At 41.8% G+C, this 21447-nt stretch overlaps 1 protein-coding gene across 2 annotated transcripts in view; it reads left to right on the forward strand.

Annotated features, from left to right (window-relative positions):
• The window catches only part of MTA3 (metastasis associated 1 family member 3), a 192234-nt gene that overhangs the window by 166224 nt on the left and 4563 nt on the right, over nt 1-21447 (forward strand). For both annotated transcript variants that reach the window (XM_039532302.1, XM_039532301.1), the window contains 2 exons: nt 3122-3208; nt 10346-10492. In XM_039532302.1, the coding sequence (XP_039388236.1) occupies nt 3122-3208; nt 10346-10492 (234 nt within the window). The remainder of the gene's footprint in view (nt 1-3121; nt 3209-10345; nt 10493-21447) is intronic.

The raw sequence follows: 21447 nt of genomic DNA on the forward strand, positions 1-21447 counted from the left end.
AATATTTATTACCAGGATTTGTGGTTTAGTTTTATTTTTAATATTCTAATTCAACGAATATATTTTAATAGTTTTCACCAAACCTTAAAAGAACACCTGGCTGTAGGGGAACTTTAATGTTAATCCTATTGAAACATCAATCTATCTGTCTTCCAGTAGGAAAGACAACGCTATTACTATAAATAGCAATAAAAACTCCTACAAACATAGACCCCAATCCAGCAAAGACTTATGCACATGCTTAACAAGGTAGGGGTGAAATTCTGGCCCCAGTGTGAGATTCCCATTGACTTCATTGGGGCCAGGATTTCATGGTGGTAATAATCCCAATTACTTCTCTGAGACCACTACTAAGGCTTGATCATGCACCAATGAAGTCAAATGAGAGTTCTGCAGTTAACTACAATGGGAACAGGATCAGCCCCCCAGTTTGTAAAGTTAAGCGCATGTTGCAGGATCAACCTCCCTTGTAAACTTCAAAAGTCCAGACATACCTTTAAAAGATCGACTGATTTCTCTGACAACCCCAGCAGCCCTCTTCCTGGATCCTGCCCAACTTCTTGACAAGGAACAGGTAGGCATTTTTGAAAGTTGAGTGTTAAACATGTCAGCAATAAATGCTGTTTATAAACTGTTGGCTTTTGAGTTCAGTATTTTACACAGCTTAACCAGAAATCCATGATTCAGGAACAGAGCAGCAGGGAATCAGCAGCATATGCCTATACTGTGAGAGGTAACTAGATAGAATACTGTTTTTAAAACGATTTTGACTGTTTTAGGAAAAGGCTGTTCTGCTGCACCCACTGCCTCTCTGTGGTGGTCAAGCAGTATGACCACAGTACTGTAGTTGGGCTGTGTTTCAGACCCGTGTCCACAGTCTGGTACATGACTTCCTTACCCTGATTCAATGACATTTTACAGAAAATGCAAAGTTTATCTCACAGGTTACTTCACAGTGGCTGCTTCCCCTCGCCAAAGTAGCTGTAAAAATATCTACTGTGTTTATCCTACTAAGGGAGTCAATGGAGAAACATCTTTCTCTTCTCTCATTTAAAATATCTCAAGTGTAACAGTTTTAAGTTACTTAATAATGTTCGCTGAGTTAGTCCTAATGCATTTTTTCACTGAGAAGAGCATTTGTAGTTTAATATAAAGTACTCTGTGTACTTGGCTTTTAGAGTATTTGAGATCTCGAGCCTTTGAGCTTCTCAGATATCAGCTGTCTAATGAAACTTGCAGTAGGAGCAAGTATGCTGCTTAATATATTTTAGGCTATAAAATCTTCATAATGGTTATTTGTTTAAAAAAGGTTGTGAACTTACCTTTATGAAAAATCAAAGTTTGAAAATAAATGCTGCAGCTGTTATTGATCTGGCAAAGCACCAGGTGAATTTTTCATAGGATTGCATGGAACTTGCGTATGAAATTACAAATTTCTGGAAGGTGCAATTTCACCTTTCTTTTTCTCAAATATAAATTGACCCATATGGTACTCCTGACCACAAGGGTGTTTGTGTGTGTTTGTCATTTCGTACTGGGATAAAATGAATAGGAAGGAATTCTTTATTTAAAAACTAAACACAAGGCAGAGGCAAAGTAGAGACTGGATAAATGGTTGAATTTTGGAGTCAGATGTTCGAATCCCTATTTTTAGCAGATTGGATCACACACATGTATGTGTAGATATATATTGTGTTTGTTGGTGTATGTACCTGCATATAATATGTGTTTGTGTAAGAAGCAGTGGGAGTTTGGGATGTGCAAAGTATGCAGAAATTAGCCTACTTTTGAACTATATGATATACCTTTACATGGGGCACAGTGAAAGCACCATATGATTATTCCTAGTGCTACTGGAAAAGAGACCAATCAGTCTTTCCAACTATTTTTAAAAAACGATGTATTTGGCTTCCATTCATTCAAGTCAATGGTAAAACTATTCATCTGTATTCTTGTCAAATTTAAATGACAACAAGACTCAAGAAAGTTTAAAAGAAATAAAAAAAGAATCTCCAATATACTATTGGCCCCATAACTGATTCTTTTGTCGAAAAGCTGATGAGTTTTGAATCCCATTCCTCATCCTGTGACAGCTAATTATGCAACACGGGATATCTGTGCTGAGTACTTTATTTTTTTCTCTGCCTGAAACTTCTTACAGTAGGTTATGAGCGGTCTGATGAGTACTTTTATGAGCTAATAAACCTCCTGCATGATTCTGTTCTGACTGATGGATGAAGTCCTCTGTCTGAAACGAGGTAAATTCAAACATCCCATCTAATGACTTTGATATAGGGTACACAAAAATGCAGAATATAATGAATACAGCTGAAGGACCTTCTCAAAAGTGCAAACTGAGGTAAAAATATGTAATGATGAAATCCTGGCCTGATTGAAGTCAATGGCAAAATTCCCATTGACTTCTTTGCAGCCAGGATTTAACCCATAGTTTCTATTTATGAAAGATACGTTTTTCTGTTGATAAATATCATTATTGGGAACTTGTTATAGCAGGTTTCTTTTAAGATTATCCTTGTAATAATCACCTACAGTGTTACATTTTACTTACTAGGAACGATATATAACACCACATTACCGGGGTAGCGTAGGCAGAGTATTTAGCGAGTTCCAAATCTTAAATAATGATCCTTTCTCACAGTTAATTTCAGAGCCAGACAAGCCTGTAAAAAACTAATGCAATGAGGCTTTCTGTTTAATTAGACCATTAGAGGTATCTGTTAATGCCCAGGACTGTTTTTGTTGTTATTTTTATTCATTTTTTTCAAAATCACTTTTTCATCTTCATGATGTTTTCTTTTGCACAGAGTTTTGGTCATTTTCCAAAAGATTTTGTAGCCACCCGGTGTACTAAAAATAGGTTCTCACAAATATTATCTTTTCATGTTTACATACATGAGCATATGTCCTGATGTTGCATTTAGTATGTGTGCATCAGAGGAATACAAGATAAAAAGAACTTTTTTTTTTTAGTCAGTAATATGTCATACTAAGAATACATAGAGGAAATGTACAGATGTACCATAATTATTTATGTAATTTGTGAACTAGCCTATTAAAATTAAATTATTTTTTTAAACTCTCTAAATTTTTTTATCCTCAGATGCAGACCGACATTGTGAAATAGTTGGAAGTCCTCTGAAGATCAAAAGCACTAGAAAACCACTGTCTTGTATCATCGGGTATTTAGGTGAGTATTTTCCCTTTGAGGAAAGTGAGTAAAGTGAGATGTCAATACTTTAACAGTATTTAAAAATCCTACTCACCAATAAGGGAATTCATAACAACATTGCAACAGTATGAATAAGAAAATACATTATTAAAAGCTCAGATGTGCTATTCTAATTGTTTGAGCTTGCAATATTTAGTTAGAACGCCTTTAGTCATCGGTGTAAAATGGCATATTTAGCATGTGAAAAATAATCTGGCAATCTGATTTTTTTTTAATAATTTTTACCTCAGTGGTAATGAGTTGTCCAGTGGCACCTTAAAAACTAACAGATTTATTTGGACATAAGCTTTCATAGGTAAAAAACCCACTTCTTCAGATGCATGGAGTGAAAATTACATATATAGGCATAAATATATTGGCACATGAAAAGAAGGGAGTTTCTTCACAAGTGGAGAACCAGTGATGACAAGGCCAGTTCAGTCAGGGTGGATGTGGTCCACTCCCAATAATTGATTAAGAGGTGTCAATATCGAGGGAGGGAAAATTACTTTTGTAGTGAGCCAGCCACTCCCAGTCCCTATTCAAGCCCAAATTAATGGTGTTAAGTTTGCATATGAATTGTAACTCAGTTTTTGAAGTTTTTTTGTTCAAGGATGGCTACTTTTAAATCTGTTATTGAATGTCCAGGGAGATTGAAGTGTTCTCCTACTGGCTTTGTATGTTACCATTCCTGATGTCTGATTTGTGTCCATTTATGCTTTTACGTAGAGTCTGTCTGGTTTGGCCAATGTACGTGGCAGAGAGGCATTGCTGGCACATGATGGCCTATATCACATTAGTAGATGCGCAGGTGAATGAGCCCCTGATGGTGTGGCTGATATGGTTGGGTCCTATGATGGTGTCGCTAGAGTAGATATAGGGACAGAGTAAAAACAGGGTTTGTCACAGAGATTGGCTCCTGGGCTGGTGTGGTGTGTAGTTGCTGGTGAGTATTTGCTTCAGGTTGGGGGCTTCAGGTTGGGGAGGAAGACTTCAAAGAGAAACTGCACAGCTACAATTCATTTGCAAACTTAAAACTATTAATTTGGGCTTGAATAGGGACTGGGAGTGGCTGGCTCACTACAGAAGCAATTTTCCCTCTCTTGGTATTGACACCTTCTCATCAATAATTGTGAGTGGACTACATCCACTCTGACTGAATTGGCCTTGTCATCACTGGTTCTCCACTTCCCTTCTCTTTATGTGCCAATATACTTATGCTTGTATCTGTAATTTTCACTCCATGCATCTGAAGAAGTGGGTTTTTATCCATGAAAGCTTATGCCCAAATAAATCTGTTAGTCTTTAAGGTGCCACCAGACTCTTCATTGTTTTTGGGGATACAGACTAACAAGGCTACCACTCTGATACCTCAATGGTGACATTTTCAAAATCACTCGATGGTGGTCTTGAAAGGGAGCAGAGTTAGGCCAATGCTGAGCACTTTTCAGAATTCCATTCTACGATGTTACAAATTTTTTCTAATCTACAAACCTGCTTAGAATGATGTGATGTTATCCAGTACAAACACAGGAAAGAGACTATATCAGCATTTTATGACATATTTGGATCACAGCTCCTAGGAAGAAAAAGTGGAAGAAGGGGGTACTGGAGAGAAGGGGGATGAAGGAGATTCCAGTATTTTTAGCTCAATATTAATAAATCAAAAACTGTCATCTTCAAAAGGGGCCACTGATGGCAATTAAATATTTATGCATTCATTACAGAGATAGGGAAAGCCCTTTGAGCTATACTATTCCATATAAAGACATCAATCTGATTTTTAGAGGTGCAAGGAAATAGAGATAAGCATTAAGAATAAGCAGAGTAACAAAGAGTGAGCCAAATATTACCCCCTGTGTAAATCTGAAGTAATGCTATGAAGCCAATGGTGTTACTCTCGATTTACACAGGTGTAACTGACAGCGGAAATCAACCCACAGTATTCACTGAAATTCTCATTGAAATCTATCTATCTATCTATCTATCTACACAGAATAAATAATAAAAGTCTCAAGATTTTTCCCAGTATTAATAAACTGAAGTCTAAAACTGACAAATAGGAACTTTTAGAAAGAGTCCTGGGCAGATGTTATTTATTAATCTGGACATCTTTTGGCCTCAAAAGTCCAAAAACATGTATTCTCGTCCCTCAGTAGTGGCCTTATGCTTATCAAGGGAAAAACACAGCTGCTTGTTCCCTAAATAGCTGCAAATTCAACCTTACGCGATCTAGTTTCTTATGCTGAGTTGAACTACCTGGGTCTATTTGGGAAAACAGAGGACAACATATTCCCATTAAGTATTATCTCCCTGAAAGTGGGCCTGCAGAGTGAAAATGATGAAATTATTATGAAAAGATTAATTATGAAAATATTCGCTCTGTTTCACTTTTGCCAATTTGTTTGTTTCAATTACAAATCTGAACAGTACAACAGATGAAATAGCTCCACAGAAGGTGGCTAGTAGGTGGCTTTTAGTGTTGCTTAGTGTGCATATTTGAATAAAATAAAGTCTGACCTTATACAATCTGTGGGATATTGTTTTGCTTCTAAAATTCATCCCATGCCATATCTCAGAGGTCTGCTTTTCATTTTTCCAAACCAGTCCATCCAATATTTGTTAGAACACAGTTAGTTATGCCTCATAGGAGATGTTTTTTTCTCTTCATTCCTTGAAAGAATGTCAAAAGGGCTTCCACCTACCCACTCATTCTGAGTCATGGCTTTCCATTATCCCTTTTCTGCTCCTTGAGGAGCGTATTGCACAGCAGGACTAAGCATTAAAGATTGGCCCCTCCTTGGAGAGATTGGGATTCCTTCCTGTGCAATCAATTTAGCTTTCACTGTGTGCAGTGAACAAAAATCCCTGAAGTGAATCTTGCTTACTTGAGTGTCTTATATTGTCCACTAATGCATAGCTGCTTTTCCACTTGGCAGACCTCAACATTTGCATCTGTAGTAGTTGAGAAGAGATAAGTTGGAGTGACAGGTGCTCAGTACCTCTGAAAATTAGGTCACTTATTTAGGTTCATAACTTGAGTCAACTTAAAAAAAATTGTCCCTAATTTATTTTCATTTTTGTTATTTTGATTGCCTTAGCAGTGTTACCTGAGATAGATAACCCCTTTGAGGGTAAGGATTGCAATTTACTGTAGCCCGGATCCTCAAAGTTATTAGGCACTTAACTGTCAATGGCAATTAGGCACCCTAAATACTTTTGAGGATCTGAGCCTATATGTTTATACAGTGTCTAGCACAATATCCAACCTGGCTGGCTTCAAGGCATTAGCACAGTATAAATGTTAATAATAAGTGCTTGAAGTATTAATTTGCCTTACTTTTGATCTCTGAAATGGAAATATAAAATGAGTCATGCTTAGTGGTTATGTGTTGTGCTGCTATGCAAGTGACCTAAATGAGATCCCTAGGATGTGACCCAATATTGATTTTCCAGGCATTCTTAATTCGGGCATTTCCTAACTTTTGCATGGTTGACTTTAGAACCTGAGTAATGTTCTTTTCACATAGTTTTTATTGTGTGTAATTTCCTAGGTTTTTAAAAAACAGAAATTCTATCATATGGTATCATATTGTCACCCACGTGGGTCATCAGCAGGGTTAGAACCTTTAGATCCATCATGCAGACCTCTGCCACTTGAGCTACTGGATTAACTGACAGTAACAATGGGTTGCTATCCTCTGTGGACCAGCACTAGAGGGGCATGGGACATTTTGCCAGAAGGTTTCACAGATATTTGCTGCAGAGGAATGCTGAGACTCAGGAATCTTGGATTCCATTTCAGGCTCTGGAGAGGTATGTACAGTGGTGGATAATGCCCAATGGCCCCGGCAAAAATCTGCTGCCAGGTGGCAGAAGCCCGGAGTCTCAGCTGCTGGGCAGGAGGGGGAAGCCCCCATCCCCAGCAGAAGACGCAGGATGGGAGAAGCCCCCGTGCCCCCCCCCCCGACCCTGTCCCCGGCAGAAGCCGCCGGATAGGGGAAGCCCCAGCATCCCCCCGACACCGTCCCCAGCAGCAGCTGTGGGACAGGGGAAGACCCAGCACCCCCTACCCCTACCCTATTCCTGGCAGAAGCTGCAGGATGGGGGAAGCCCCCAGGATGGGATGGCAGGGGAAGCCCCCACACCCAACCCCACTCTCTGGCAGAAGCACGAGGCAGGAGAAGCCCCAGTGCCCCAACCCTGGTCCCCCACAGAAGTGCGGGGAGTGGTGGGGGAAGCTCCAGCACCTGGACCCCCGCTGGGGCCCTGGGACTAGAGGAGCTCTCACTCCCCACTGCTGCCCTGGCGTGGTGCAGGGACATAGCTCCTCCCATCTTGGGGGCACAGTGGGGAGGGGCAGAAAGGAGAAAACGGGTTGGGGGCTCCAGTGCGGGGGGCAGAATGGAGGGGATCCTGGGTGGAACAGGGGTAGGATTGCCAGGCGTCTGGTTTTTGATCAGAACGCTGGGTCGAAAAGGAACCCTGGCAGTTCCTGACAACACAGCTGACCAGGCCACTAAAAGTCTGGTTGGCAGCAGTGCCAGTGTGGCAGGCAGGCTCCGTGCCCGGCTCCACGCATCTCCCAGGAAGCAGCCAGCATGTCCCTCTGGCTATTAAGTGGAGGGGCGGCCAGGGGGGTTCTGGCTTCATACGCTGCCCCCGCCCACAGGCACCACACCGAGCGCCGGCTTCGCAGCTCCCATTGGCTGGGAACTGCAGGCAGCACCTGTGGGTGGGGGCAGCGCACGAAGCCCCGTGGCCGCCCCTCCACCTAGGAGCCAGAGAGACATGCTGGCCGCTTGCCGGGAGCCACCTGAGGTCAGTGCCGCCTGGAGCCCACACCCCGAACCCCCTCCCATGCCCCAACCCCTGGCCCTAGCTCAGAATCCACTCCTGCACACAAACTCACTCCCGGAGCCCGCACCCCACACCTCGGCACCTGCCCAGAGCCGCCTCCTGCTCCCTAACTCCTCATCCCCAGCTCCACTCCAGAGCCTGCACCCTCAGCTGGAGCCCTCACCCGCCCCCCGCACTCTAACCCCCTGCCTCATCCCAGAGCCTCCTTCCGCACCCTGGACCTCTCATTTCTGGCCCCACCCAAGTTGTTCTGGCCCAAGGCCCCAGGAAACCTTACTTTGCCTCTGGGAGTGTATCTCTAGTGGGGAGATTCTGCTGCCCGTTCCCCGTAAGCATGACTCCTTCTGCACCGTTCCCTCCAAACTGCCCTTGTCCTGCTCCTGTCTGTAGCCCACCCTGGCTCCTCACCCAGCTAGTCCCAGTCTCCAGCCCTCCTCAGGCTTCTCGTCCCAGTCCCAGTCTCCTTTCCCAGCAAATCCTTGCCTCGACCTCCTGTAGTTCCTGTCTCAGTCCCCGCCCAATCCTCTTCTTGAGCCATTCCCACATCCCAGCTCTTCCCCATCTCTAATTCCAGCCAGTCCCCGCCCCACCCCCAGCTCCTCATCCAATCTCTCTCTCCCTCTTCCCAGGCTCAAGTCATGCCCTGCCCTCCAGCTTGTGTTTTCCTTTTCCACGCTCCTCATCCAGTCTGTCTTCCCTCCTCATCCCAGTCTCCTTGCCCAGCCAGTCCCAGGCTCCCCCTATCCCAACTCCTAGTCCCAATTTCCTTTTCTCCACCCTGCCAGCCTCCAGTCCTCCCTCTCCAGGCTCCTTATCCCCTTCAGCTTGTCTCCCCTCACTGACCCCCTCAGTCTGGCTTTTGTCATTTCAGTCAGGAAGCTTCCCCTCCAGCCTGTCTGGGTGCAGCGGGGGAGTCATTACGAGCACAGGAGAGGGAGCGTCTGCCTGGTCTAAGTTCAGGTGCCCTGCCTTGGCCCGCAACTGTAATTGCAGGGAAAGTGCAGCTGCGCCCCAGCTGGAGCATGCTCAGTGTGGACAGACATTTCAAAACATGTGTCAATTCCTGACAAGTCTCTGCTGAGCATGTGTCAACTGCAGTTTTTCAAAGGCTGATAACTTGGCAAATGTGTGCAGATTTTCATGGGGAAACAAAAGGCACACTCCTGACACATAGCCATGCTCCTCCCCCACGCTGACACATTTTAAGACTCTGCTGCAAAGCATGGGGACAATAGAGCTTTTCAAGAAAAGTTCATCCGAATTTTAACGTGGGGAAGACAATGTAATTTCCTTTCGCTTCTCTCTCAGAAACAGTTGAACCGTTTTGGCTGAAATTACCCCTCTCCCATCACCCCCAAAAATAGATCTGCCTGAGGCAGACACTCAGCATGGAAAATTTCAGTCCAAATGACTAAATTTTGGCAAAGTTATAAGCAACTAAAAGCAGGGTCTTATAATGGGAGGTTTTTGGCAACTTTAATAATATGCACTGTTACTAGACCCAACTGTAATATAATATACACACCCAAAACATAGTATAAGGGTTTTACCTGAGTAAATGTTATAAGCTTGTTTGCACCAATGTGAGGGTCATTGCACCAATGTGAGGGTGATTTTTGTCCAGCACAAAACTTCAAAGGAATTTGCTGAGGTGTCTTTTTCCCTACCTACTGAACACACACAGTTAAACAATCAAGATAGTTACCTCAGGCAGCCCTGAATGAACCAGATGTGTTTCACCTTAGGGAGAGCCATGATAACAAAGACTTGAGACTGAACCATTATGTAAAAGTTTGGAAACACGCTAGGCCTGGAACCCAGAGGTGAAAGTAAACACCATACCGGACCGGACTGGCTTCCACGGCAGGGATTGAAAGGGCTCTGGGCTGGCCGCGGCCGCGGCTGGGATTTAAAGGGCTCAGAGCTCCTCGCCGCTGCGGGCAGCCCAGAGCTCTTTAAATCCGGCCCGCGGCTCCGGCGGCCGGGCTGGGACCGGGATTTAAAGGGCTCAAAGCTCTCGGGCCTTTAAATCTTGAGAGGCACCGCCTCTTCCGGTTGAGGCCATGCCCCCCTCAGGACTCCGGCAGTACCGGTAAGTCCTGTAAGTTACTTTCACCCGTGCTGGAACCATCCTAGGCCTGGAAAATTGACTTTGAGTTTATTGGAAAATGAAATGTACTTTTAATAGATAAAATGAGTAGATAAAACATTTTAAAATGAAATATTTACAATCTCCTTCCCCCTCAACCCCAACAGAGATTCATCCTGCAATGAAACCTAATGTAGTGAGGTCAATGCCAAGCCTTCAAACCCCAGCTGCGAAACGACTGCTCGCAACCCCTAATCATTCATCCCGAAGTATTTTGGGGAAAAGAAACTACAGCCATCACAATGGACTTGACGGTATGTAAAGGATTTTGTATGAGGGATTTTTTTTTAAATCTTATGAATCTTTTTATGTGAACTAGCAAATATTGCTTCTGTGAACTGAGAAAACTGAATTTTTGGATATTCAATTAAGTATAAGATACATTACTAGTATATTACAGTATATTAAGGAATGGATCACAAATTTCTAAATAAAGCAACAGACTACAAGCATGATAATTGTCCTAAAGATGCAACTTTATGAACGTTCCTGCCCCGTGTAGTTAGCACATTTCCCGCAGTAATAGTTTTAAAAACTCACTGGGAAGAATAGAATCTGTTCATTAATTGCTCTGCTTTGAATATAGATCAGAGTTGTACACTGGTACCAAAATTTGTGCAAGATATATTTAGCATATTTGTGTTGTCAGTTTTAAATGCCATGACTGGTGGTGCGTAATGCATTGGAACTGGCTATAGATTTTAAGCTGTATCTCAACAGATTACTTTGGTTTTGCAGACCTCAAGCTGATATTATTTTTTGCATTTTTTCCTAGTAATCTGCACTGTTTGCTTAAGAGATCAGGAAAAGAATAAAAATAAGGGAAATTAATGTAACAATGAAGACTCTTTGCACTGTTGTTGAAAAAATATTTTTCAGTGATGTTCTTGATTGAATTTTGCCACATTGTATTTATTTATGTACAGCTAGAAGAGTTGATTACTATTCCTGTTGGTTTACAAACACGGTTGTAATTATTGTATGCATACAGTGTATAAAATTTGGTTGGAATATTTGGCTGAAATTCTCTGAGTTGCATTTGGTAGGGAAGAGGGAAAGATAACTTGTGGCCCAAGATTCTGGGGCTCAGGACCAGTTCCTTCTGTAAATTAGAACAGCTCATGCCTTGTGGCCCTCTGAGTGTGGTTTCCAGCTGCTTTGCTTCATGGTGTAGTGCAAAGCAGAGTGGACATGAAAATTGGGGAAACATATTGTAAAGGTTTGTGAATAATTATGATGGTGACTCAGAACTATTTTAAAGCATTCTTGTACTCTGAAAAGTGACTCTGCTATGGTATCTTTCTGGTGTTTGCATCATCACCATAAACATAAAGATTCTGCAACTGAAACTTAATGAGCCATTTTATCTGATGTGCAAGTCAGAATAGAATCCAGCTCATTCTCCTTTAGTTGTGTTGGCTCTGTTTAGCTAACAGGAGTGAAAAGTGATAAGCATATTATATTCAGTAAAATAAGCAGATCTGACTGAATACAAATGAAGAGCAGATCAGTGGAATAAAATAATTCCTCTTTAGTCCTCTTTCAGTGTAGAATTCCACCGTATACTTTTGAACTAACATACATAAGTCTTCAAATACCATAGATTACTGGCTAGTTGATCTAAAAGTTCATTCTGCAATGAAACTGGGAAACTTAAATTCTGCCCTCTCTAATGTAATGAATCCTCATTTTGGTTTATCTGAGCAAGGCAGTGAGGAGGTAATATAGAACTGGATTTATGGAATCACAAATGGAAAAAAATATGAAAACACTTTGTGATTTTGGTTTGGTTTGGTTTGGTTTTTTTCGCTCTCAAAAGTGGCACTTTGGAGGGGAGGGAACTTGTCTCTTCATAGAGAGTCTAGATATTAGAACTGGAAAGAGATATTAGACCATTAAGTCTCTCCCCCTGCCATCATAGAAGTAATTGAAGAAGTATTTTATGGTCTATTTGACAGGTTGTATTCTAACCTGGAGAGCCATTCCAACTCCTATTAATCTGGGCCAATTCTTTTCTCCCATCTTTGACTACATATATTGTTTGATCCACACCACCTGATAGCCAGTACCATCCTGAAAACAAGTTCGAGAGGGAGCTATGTACCTATTTTTGTCTTCCTGTGTGTTAATCATTTAAAAGCTCTTAAGAAATAGATGTTATTAGAAGGCTGGTACACTCTGTTCATATGCATAAACATAGGATTTCCTCCTGAATATATACTAAAGAGGATTACAAGATTTACCAAAGCCTCTCTTTGCTAAACATTAATTATATACATTATAATATTTGCACTCTAAGTTAATATGGTGCTGCATAGCAGATTGATGGTACCAAAACGCTCCCTGCCTCAAAAATTCGACGGTCCAAAACAGATAGACCAAGACAAGATAGAATCTACACAAAGATGGATGTGGCCATTAGAGTTTGAATGTTTCATAGAATAGATGTTTCCTTAGATTTTATTTGGGAGTTTGGCATAAGTTATCAGGGAGGCTGCTCTGGAAATATGGGCCGGCGTAATGAACATCCTGAATTTTTTTTATTACAGTGACACTTACTAAGTCACAACAACATTCTGTCTATGTTCCAGTGAAAATTTCATCCTATTTTTTTACCCACACTTACAAAGCACTCTCTGAAAAAATGGATAATGGATAAAATATTCTGGTTATTCATTTATCCGGAGCAATTATACATAAATGAGAAGTATTTGGACCTTAATTCAGTGTGCAAATAGTCAAATTATGCCACTACACAGTCAGCAGATAACCTAACTGCTAAAACATGCCATCCAATGGGGCAGGGCCTCTACTGTGTGAATCTTATTAGTATAAAGAGCATTATGCATTAAAGTGAAGTGCACTGCACAGGCCAAATGCAGTCTGAGGTAGGAAGTGATGGTCTTGGTGTAAGGCACCTGATTGTCTCAGGAGACCTAGATTATATTCCTGAGTCAGTCATAGATTCCCTGTGGGACAGTGAGCAAGAATTTATCATGCTTGCCTCAGGTCCCCATCTGTAAAATGAGGATAATGTTACTTCCCTAAAGCACAGGAATGCTGTGCAGTTAATTCATGAATGTTTGTGGGGGACTCGGCTATTATTACAGTGATGGTGTCCATAGAAGGACCTACATAAATAGCAAGACCATTTCAAAATATCTTTTGTTTCTTTTACTAAAACAGTCTCAATATTCTCTTCAAAGTAAACTTCCTCAGAAAAATAACTACCATAGAGCACCATCCATTCTGATGAGCTCATTTGACTGACAAAGTGCCAACATGGCTACTTGTGCTAGGGTGTCCTACGTGGGACAATACTTAATTGGTAATCAGGACTTTAGTGGAAAGATTTATTCTACATTTTAAAATAACTCTCAAATTTTAAATGGTCATTTCCTTGAATTATTTTTTGATGGGGAGTAGATCATTTCAAGGAGAACAGATATTTCTAGGTTACGGTGACCATCTGTACTCTGTAGAGTTCGGTTAAGATAACTATCTTAATGCCTGTTCTGACATACTCTTTAATTAGATCTCTGCATGCCATTGTCCAGGAAGTCTGTGGAATGGCTACTGGGGCATCTGATGATATACAAGAGCCCCAAATGTAGCGACAGAAAAACAATTTCCACAAGGGATTAGTGTACACAGAATAAGTTGGTTTTTTTTGTTTGTTTTTTTCTTTTGATGGACAGCCTAAAAGGCATTTTCTAAAACTTCACAAACTCAGTATCCAGGATAACCTTCCTTTCTGCTTTCTTTATAACACTCCAGACTGTTCTGGCTCTTCTAACAGTTTGCAGTAGGTTTGCTTAAATATTACTCACTTAGGGGAGGAAGCAATGGTGTGAAGAAACCTGATTTCCTCAAGTGGATTGTATCAGACAAATCGTTTTCAATAAAAAGGTTCCTTGATTATATAGTTTATTATAGACAAATCAGATTAATGGCGTTGCACCAAGTTAGGCAACTGGACAGATTCTGGCCTACATAACATGTTACTGGAAAGGACAAGATATATAGACCTGAATCAAGAGTATTGCTGTTTGTTTTGGAGAGTCATTGTGTCATACCATGTCTACTTTGGGTGGGATTTTCTACCATATTATCATCATTATTATGCAACCTAGAGATGTGCTAGTGCCTTACAGAGAGAGACTGAGATAGAACCCTGTCCATGAAGGTTTACAATCTAAGATCTATAGATAGCCTTCTTGCAGTGTCCCAGATATTTCACAGATCTTGCATTTGACATATTTTCCATTCCAGTGTCTTTCACTGGTTCCTGACTGGTAGGTTTTAATGACAGAAGGGACCATTATTATCATTTAGTCTGACTTCTTGCATAACACAGGCAATAGAATTTTACCCAGTAATTAGTGCATCAAGCTCATAACTTCTGTTAGAACTATAGCATATCTTTCAGAAAGAGATCACCCAGTCTTCATTTAAGACTTCATGTGATTTAGAATCAATCACATCCCTAATTAAGTTATTCCAATTGTTAATTACTCTTACCATACTAGAAATAAATTTGCTATTTATTTCTGGTCTGAATTTGTCTAGTTTCCAACCATTGAATCTCATTATGCATTCTTCTGCTAGATTAAAGAGCCCTTTACTATCAGAAGTCTCTTCCCCTCTAGGTACTGGTATTCTGGGATCAAGTCGCCTCTTAACCTTCTCTTGGATAAATTAAATACATTGAGCTTCTTAAGTCTCTCATATATAAGGCACATTTCTTGGATCCAGGATAATAAGCCTTATGAATGGGGGAAGTGGTAGATGTGGTATATCTTGATTTTAGTAAGGGTTACTGTCTCACATGACCTTCTCATAAACAAACTAGGGAACTGCAACCTGGATGGAGTTACTATAAGGTTGCTGCATAACTGGTTGGAAAACTGTTCCCAGAGAGTAGTTATCAGTGGTTCACAGTCAAGCTGGAAGGGCATATCGAGTGGGGTCCTAAAGGGATCAGTTCTGGGTCCAGCTGTCTTCAATATCTTCACTGATGATTTAGATAATGGCATAGAGAGTAAACTTATAAAGTCTGTGGACGATACCATGCTGGGAGGGCTTACAAGTGCTTTGGAGGATAGGATTAAAATTCAAAATGATCTGGACAAATGGGAGAAATGATCTGAAGTAAGTAGGATGAAATTCAATAAGGGCAAATGCGAAGTACTCCACTTAGGAAGGAACCGTCAGGTGCACACATAGAAAATGGAAATGACTGCCTAGGAAAGAGTACTGCAGAAAGGGCTCTGGGGGGTCAAAGTATATCACAAGCTAAATATACTAGATAGGTAGGATATGAATTAGCAAATTCTCACCCTAAGTGATAAACAGGCTGGCAGATTCTTGAGGCACTAGCTGCCTTTGATTTGCAGCTTGGGTTTCCCAGGTTTTCATACACAGGCTAGAAATCCCTTTAGCCTGGGACCATCACTTCCTCAGGTGTTTCCAGGTGCGTTGTTGTAAGGAGAGTGAGGTACCATCAAGATATTATTTCCCCCTTTAATGTCTTCTTCCCACTTGCTGGAAAGCTCTTTTGCTGTGACCTGGGTCAAACAGTTTCCATTGTGTAGTGCTATCTCAGAGAGGTTTGTATTGTACACACTTCCTGGGGAAATCCTTGTGCTTGTGTGCATTTTCTCAGTAAGCCATGAACATTGTTTGGCCTTTTTACTGTTGTACCTGAAAGGCTGCTTGTGGGTGTTTTCAGACTCACAACATGTTTCAATAGCCAAACTTCATACCTTCACATACGGTGATTGCACATACAAACCAACGAGTTATTAATGTCTAGCAGATCAAGACTTTTAGAATGATACCTCACAAGGCATACTTTGTGCAAAATATATCCTAATTATATGACAGTGGTGAATAAGGGGGTATCAGGGAGTCACAGGGTGGTTTAGATTGAACATTGGGAAAAACTTCCTAACTGTCAGGGTGGTTAAGCACTGGAATAAATTGCCCAGGGAGGTTATGGAATCTGGAGATTTTTAAGAGCAGGTTGGACAAACACCTGTCAGGGATGGTCTAGATAATACTTAGTCCTGCCATGAGTGCAGGTGACTGGACTAGAAGACCTCTCAAGGTCCCTTCCAGTCCTATGATTCTATGATTCTATATTTTCCAGACCTCAAATCATTGTAGTAGCTCTTTTCTGAACCCTTTCCAATTTTTCAAGATTCTTATTGAAGTGTGGACTCCAGAACTGAACACAGTATCCAGTAATGGTCTCGCTAATACAGCCAGAGCCACCTCCCTACTGCTGCTTGATATTTCCCTGGGATACATCCAAGGATTCTGTTCTCCCACTTAGCAATGGCATCACATTGGGAACTCATGTTCAGCTAGTTATTTATCATTATCCCTAAATACTTTTCAATGTCATTGCATTCCCGGATACGACTCCTCATCTTGTAAGTGAGACCTTATGTTTATTCCTAGATATGTGACTTGCATTTGGCTATGTCAAAATGCATGTTGTTCGAACAAGCCCACTATAACAAGTGATCTGGGTCTGTCTGTATAACTGACCTCTCATTATTACTTAGCTAGTACCATTATTATTTACCGCTCCACCAATTTTTGCACCATCTGTAAATTTTACCAGCAGTAGTTTTACATTTTCTTCCAGATCATTGATAAAGACATTTGAAAAATATTGAGTCAAGAACAGACCCCTATGGAACCCTATTAGAAACATCCTCCTTGGATGACTATTCCTCATTTGCAATTACTATATATACTCATTCACATGCCGAATTTTTTTAGTAAAAAAGGGAAGCACCAGAGAAGCGGGTCTGCTTATGAATGGATATAAAGAGAGAGAGGTGGGGACACAGCCTTCCCCCCAACAGAGGGGGCAAGGAGAGGCAGCACAGCCAGCAGAGACAGAAGGGAAGAGGAACTAGTGACAGAGGATATGGAAAAAGCTAATGTACTCAATGCCTTTTTTGCCTCTGTCTTCATGAACAAGGTCAGCTCCCAGACTACTGCACTGGGCAGCACAGTGTGGGGAGGAGGTGACCAGCCCTTTGTGGAGAAAGAAGTGGTTCAGGACTATTTAGAAAAGCTGGACGAGCACAAGTCCATGGGGCCAGATGCACTGTATTCGAGGGTGCTAAAGGAGTTGGCGGATGTGATTGCAGAGCCATTGGCCAATATCTTTGAAAATCATGGCAACTGAGGGAGGTCCCGGATGACTGGAAAAAGGCTAATGTAGAGCCCATCTTTAAAAAAGGGAAGAAGGAGGATCCAGGAAATGACAGGCCAATCAGCCTCACCTCAGTCCCTGGAAAAATCATGGAGCAGGTCCTCAAGGAGTCAATTTTGAAGCACTTAGAGGAGAGGAGAGGAAAGTGATCAGGAACAGTCAGCATGGATTCACCAAGGGCAAGTCATGCCTGACTAACCTAATTGCCTTCTGTGATGAGATAACTGGCTCTGTGGATGAGGGGAAAGCAGTGGATGTGTTATTCCTTGACTTTAGCAAAGCTTTTGATACGGTCTCCCACAGTATTCTTGCCAGCAAGTTAAAGAAGTATGGGCTGGATGAATGGACTATAAAGTGGATAGAAAGTTGGCTAGATCATTGGCTCAAAGGGTATTGATCAATGGCTCCATGTCTAGTGGGCAGCCAGTATCAAATGGAGTGCCTAAAGGGTCGGTCCTGGGGCCAGTTTTGTTCAATATCTTCATTAATGATCTGGAGGATAGCGTGGATTGCACCCTCAGCAAGTTTTCAGATGACACTAAACTGGGAGGAGTGGTATATACATTGGAGGGTAGGGATAGGATACAGGGGGACCTCGACAAATTAGAGGATTAGGCCAAAAGAAATCTGATGAGGTTCAACAAGGACTAGTACAGAGTCCTACACTTAGGATGGAAGAATCCCAGGTACTGCTACAGACTAGGGACCGAGTTCTGCAGAAAAGGACCTAGGGATTACAGTGGACGAGAAGCTGGCTCTGAGTCAACAGTGTGCCCTTGTTGCCAAGAAGGCTAACGGCATTTTGGGCTGTATAAGTAGGAGCATTGCCAGCAGATCGAGGGATGTGATCATTCCCCTCTAATTGGCATTGGTGAGGCCTCATCTGGAGTATTGGGTCCAGTTTTGGGCCCCACACTACAAGAAGGATGTGGAAAAATTGGAAAGCGTCCAGCGGAGGGCAACAAAAATGATTAGGGGGCTGGAGCACATGACTTATGAGGAGAGGCTGAGGGAACTGGGATTGTTTAGTCTGCAGAAGAGAAGAATGAGGGGGGATTTGATAGCTGCTTTCAACTACCTGAAAGGGGGTTCCAAAGAGGATGGATCTAGACTGTTCTCAGTCTGACAGAACAAGGAGTAATGGTCTCAAGTTGCAGTGGGGGAGGTTTAAGTTGAATATGATTCTGTGATTCTTGTGTGCAAGTAAAAGTTGGTCTTTAACATTCTCCCTGGTTACTGATGGAATAGAAAATGTTTCCTACTCACTGTAAGATATGAGTACACCATCCTGCTTCTTTTCAAATACAGATCAGTAACAAGGTGCATAATTAGAGAAGCTTGGGAAGTGTGTCTGTTTTTTGTGTAGTTGCCGCTATAATATTATGCTATTTTTAATAAAATATTAGTTTTAATACAATATGTAATATACTATACAATATCTTTGATTACAAAAGACTGTTTAGTTTTGTTAGTGTTATTGTGTGGCACCAACTAACAACAGCCAGGAAATATACAGCTGAGAGGTTGATATATTCTGTTTTTTAACTTACACTTTAGTGAAACTAGCAAACAAAAATGCGCATAGGTGCATATACTGAAGTCTTATCTTTTAATATCCTGCCATTTGCCATTTTCATATCCTTAACATTACTGAAGCAAAGGGAAATGTCTGAATTTACAGGTGTGCTTTTGTCATTACTATTAGAAAAAATGTTTAAAGGAAGCCAGAAAAACACGTTTACCCAAGATATGGAGCAATTTACGGCTCTGAAGTAAACACCACTTAAGCTTATGTAAATACATATTTAGGTCTGACATGTTTTAAGGCATTGCTTTTCACATGGGTAAGCCCGCATGCTGTTTTGGGGGAGTTCTTATTATTTAGCTAATAATGGATGTAGTGGTTCAAAGGTGTATGGTGCAAATATGAAATTAGGCTCATTTTTAAAAAGCTATGTTGGAGTTCTAGGACCTATATCCCTCCCACCACTTAACATATAGAATCTTCACTTCTTTTGGCTTGGGGGCAGTGGCGTATTAACAAATTTGGCACCCCTAGGCCCTCAAAAAATTGCTGCCCCCGCCCCGCCAGCTCACCTCTGCTCCCCCGCGGTAAGCCGGGGGGGGAGGAGAAGAAGGGGAGTTGTGGCACGCTCAGGGGATGGCAGCGGTGGAGCGGAGGTGAGCTGGGGCGGGGAGCGGTTCCCAGCCCCCCCCCGGGTTACTCCCTGCACCCGCGGGCCCCAGCTCACCTCTGCTCTGCCTCCTCCAAGTGTGCCACTACTTGCTTCTCCCTCTCTCCCAGCGCTTTCACATGGCAAGCCTGGGAGGGAGGTGGAAGGAGGGAAGCATGGCGCGCCTGGGGGAGGAGGCAGGCCAGGGATTTGGGGAAGGGGCGGAGTTGGGGAGGGGTTGCGAGCGCCCCTGCACATTTGCCACTCTAGGCCTAGGTGATAATACGCCTCTGCTTGGGGGTGGGAGAAGAATAGTGAAGGGGAAATTGTTGGTACTTAATTTTTTTTTTGAAATGTAATGCTTATAAAAGGTGCTGGCCTGACATTCCTCAAGATTGAGACCCCTTTATTCAGTTGAGTCTGTAATACTGGCAGATACCATAAAAGCTTCTCTACACAGCCCAGGCATTATGCATTTACCCTTTCTAGAGGGGTTCTCTGTAGGGGTGGAAACGTAGTTCAATCCTTGGGCAATTTTTGGTCTCTCTGCTGACACTACTAAGAAGAGGAGCAGTTAGTGTCATTTGGGATGGCGGTGTTTGTGATGAGGACACTTGATCAGTAGGAACTGGACTGAGGCCCTCAAACCCATTGTGTGTGGGCCACTAACAGCTGAGCTATGTTATATTTGTCATGTATCTGATCCAGATTTGAGCCATTAACCTAGGCTCTGTATCCTGTATAAAATGTAACTAGATTGGCAGAAACAGCAGCATTGTAATGTTGAAAAAGTCAGGACAAAAGCAGTTATGTTAAGTACTGCGCTAGGATGATAGTAATTAAAGAGGAAAAATACCTGTTCGATCGCTGAATCTCTCTGTGACGGGTTTCCCCCAGGATGCCACCTGGAACTGGTGTACCACTGAGCCCGCCTGACTCACCAGCCTGTGCTCCCTTTACACTCTACTGCTGTGACAGTCTCTCAAGCCCCCTCCAGCACACATATAGGTGGGGACACACCCAGCTGCAGCTACACACACATGCTGAGATTAGCTGTGCATGGGAAGGCTCAGCTAAGGAACTGCTCAGTTACTCAAGTGCAGAAGGTAAACCCAAAATTATACTGTCTTGCACTACAGACTATACAGTCTACGCTCATGAAATTTGCCCCCGCCCTCAATATAGAGAGGAATATACACAGCTTTCTACCCCAAATTATGATTTCCACACACAGGTTTTAGACAAAAGATAGATTTTAAGTAGGGCTGTCAATTAATCGCAGTTAACTCACACAATTAACTCAAAAAAAGTAATCGCGATTAAGAAATTAATTCATCGCAGTTTTTATTGCATTGTTAAATGATAGAATGCCAATTAAAATTTATTAAATATTTTGGATGTTTTTCTATATTTTCATATATATTGTATTCTTTGTTGTAATTGAAATCAAAGTGTATATTATTTTTATTATAAATATTTGCATTATAAAAATGATAAACAAAATAAATAGTAGTTTTCAGTTCACCTCATACAAGTACTGTAGTGCAAACTTTGTCGTGACAGTGCAACTTACAAATGTAGATTTTTTTTTGGTTACATAACTGTACTTAAAAACAAAACAATGTAAAACTTCAGCACCTAGAAGTCCACTCAGTCCTACTTCTTGTTCAGCCAGTTGCTAAGACAAACAATTTTGTTTACATTTACAGGAGATAATGCTGCCCTCTTATTTACAATGTCACCAGAAAGTGAGACCAGGCATTTGCATGGCACTTTTGTAGCTGGCACTGCAAGGTATTCA

Source organism: Mauremys reevesii, linkage group 3 (genome assembly GCF_016161935.1).
Source record: "Mauremys reevesii isolate NIE-2019 linkage group 3, ASM1616193v1, whole genome shotgun sequence".
In the NCBI taxonomy this organism is placed as follows: Eukaryota; Metazoa; Chordata; order Testudines; family Geoemydidae; genus Mauremys; species Mauremys reevesii.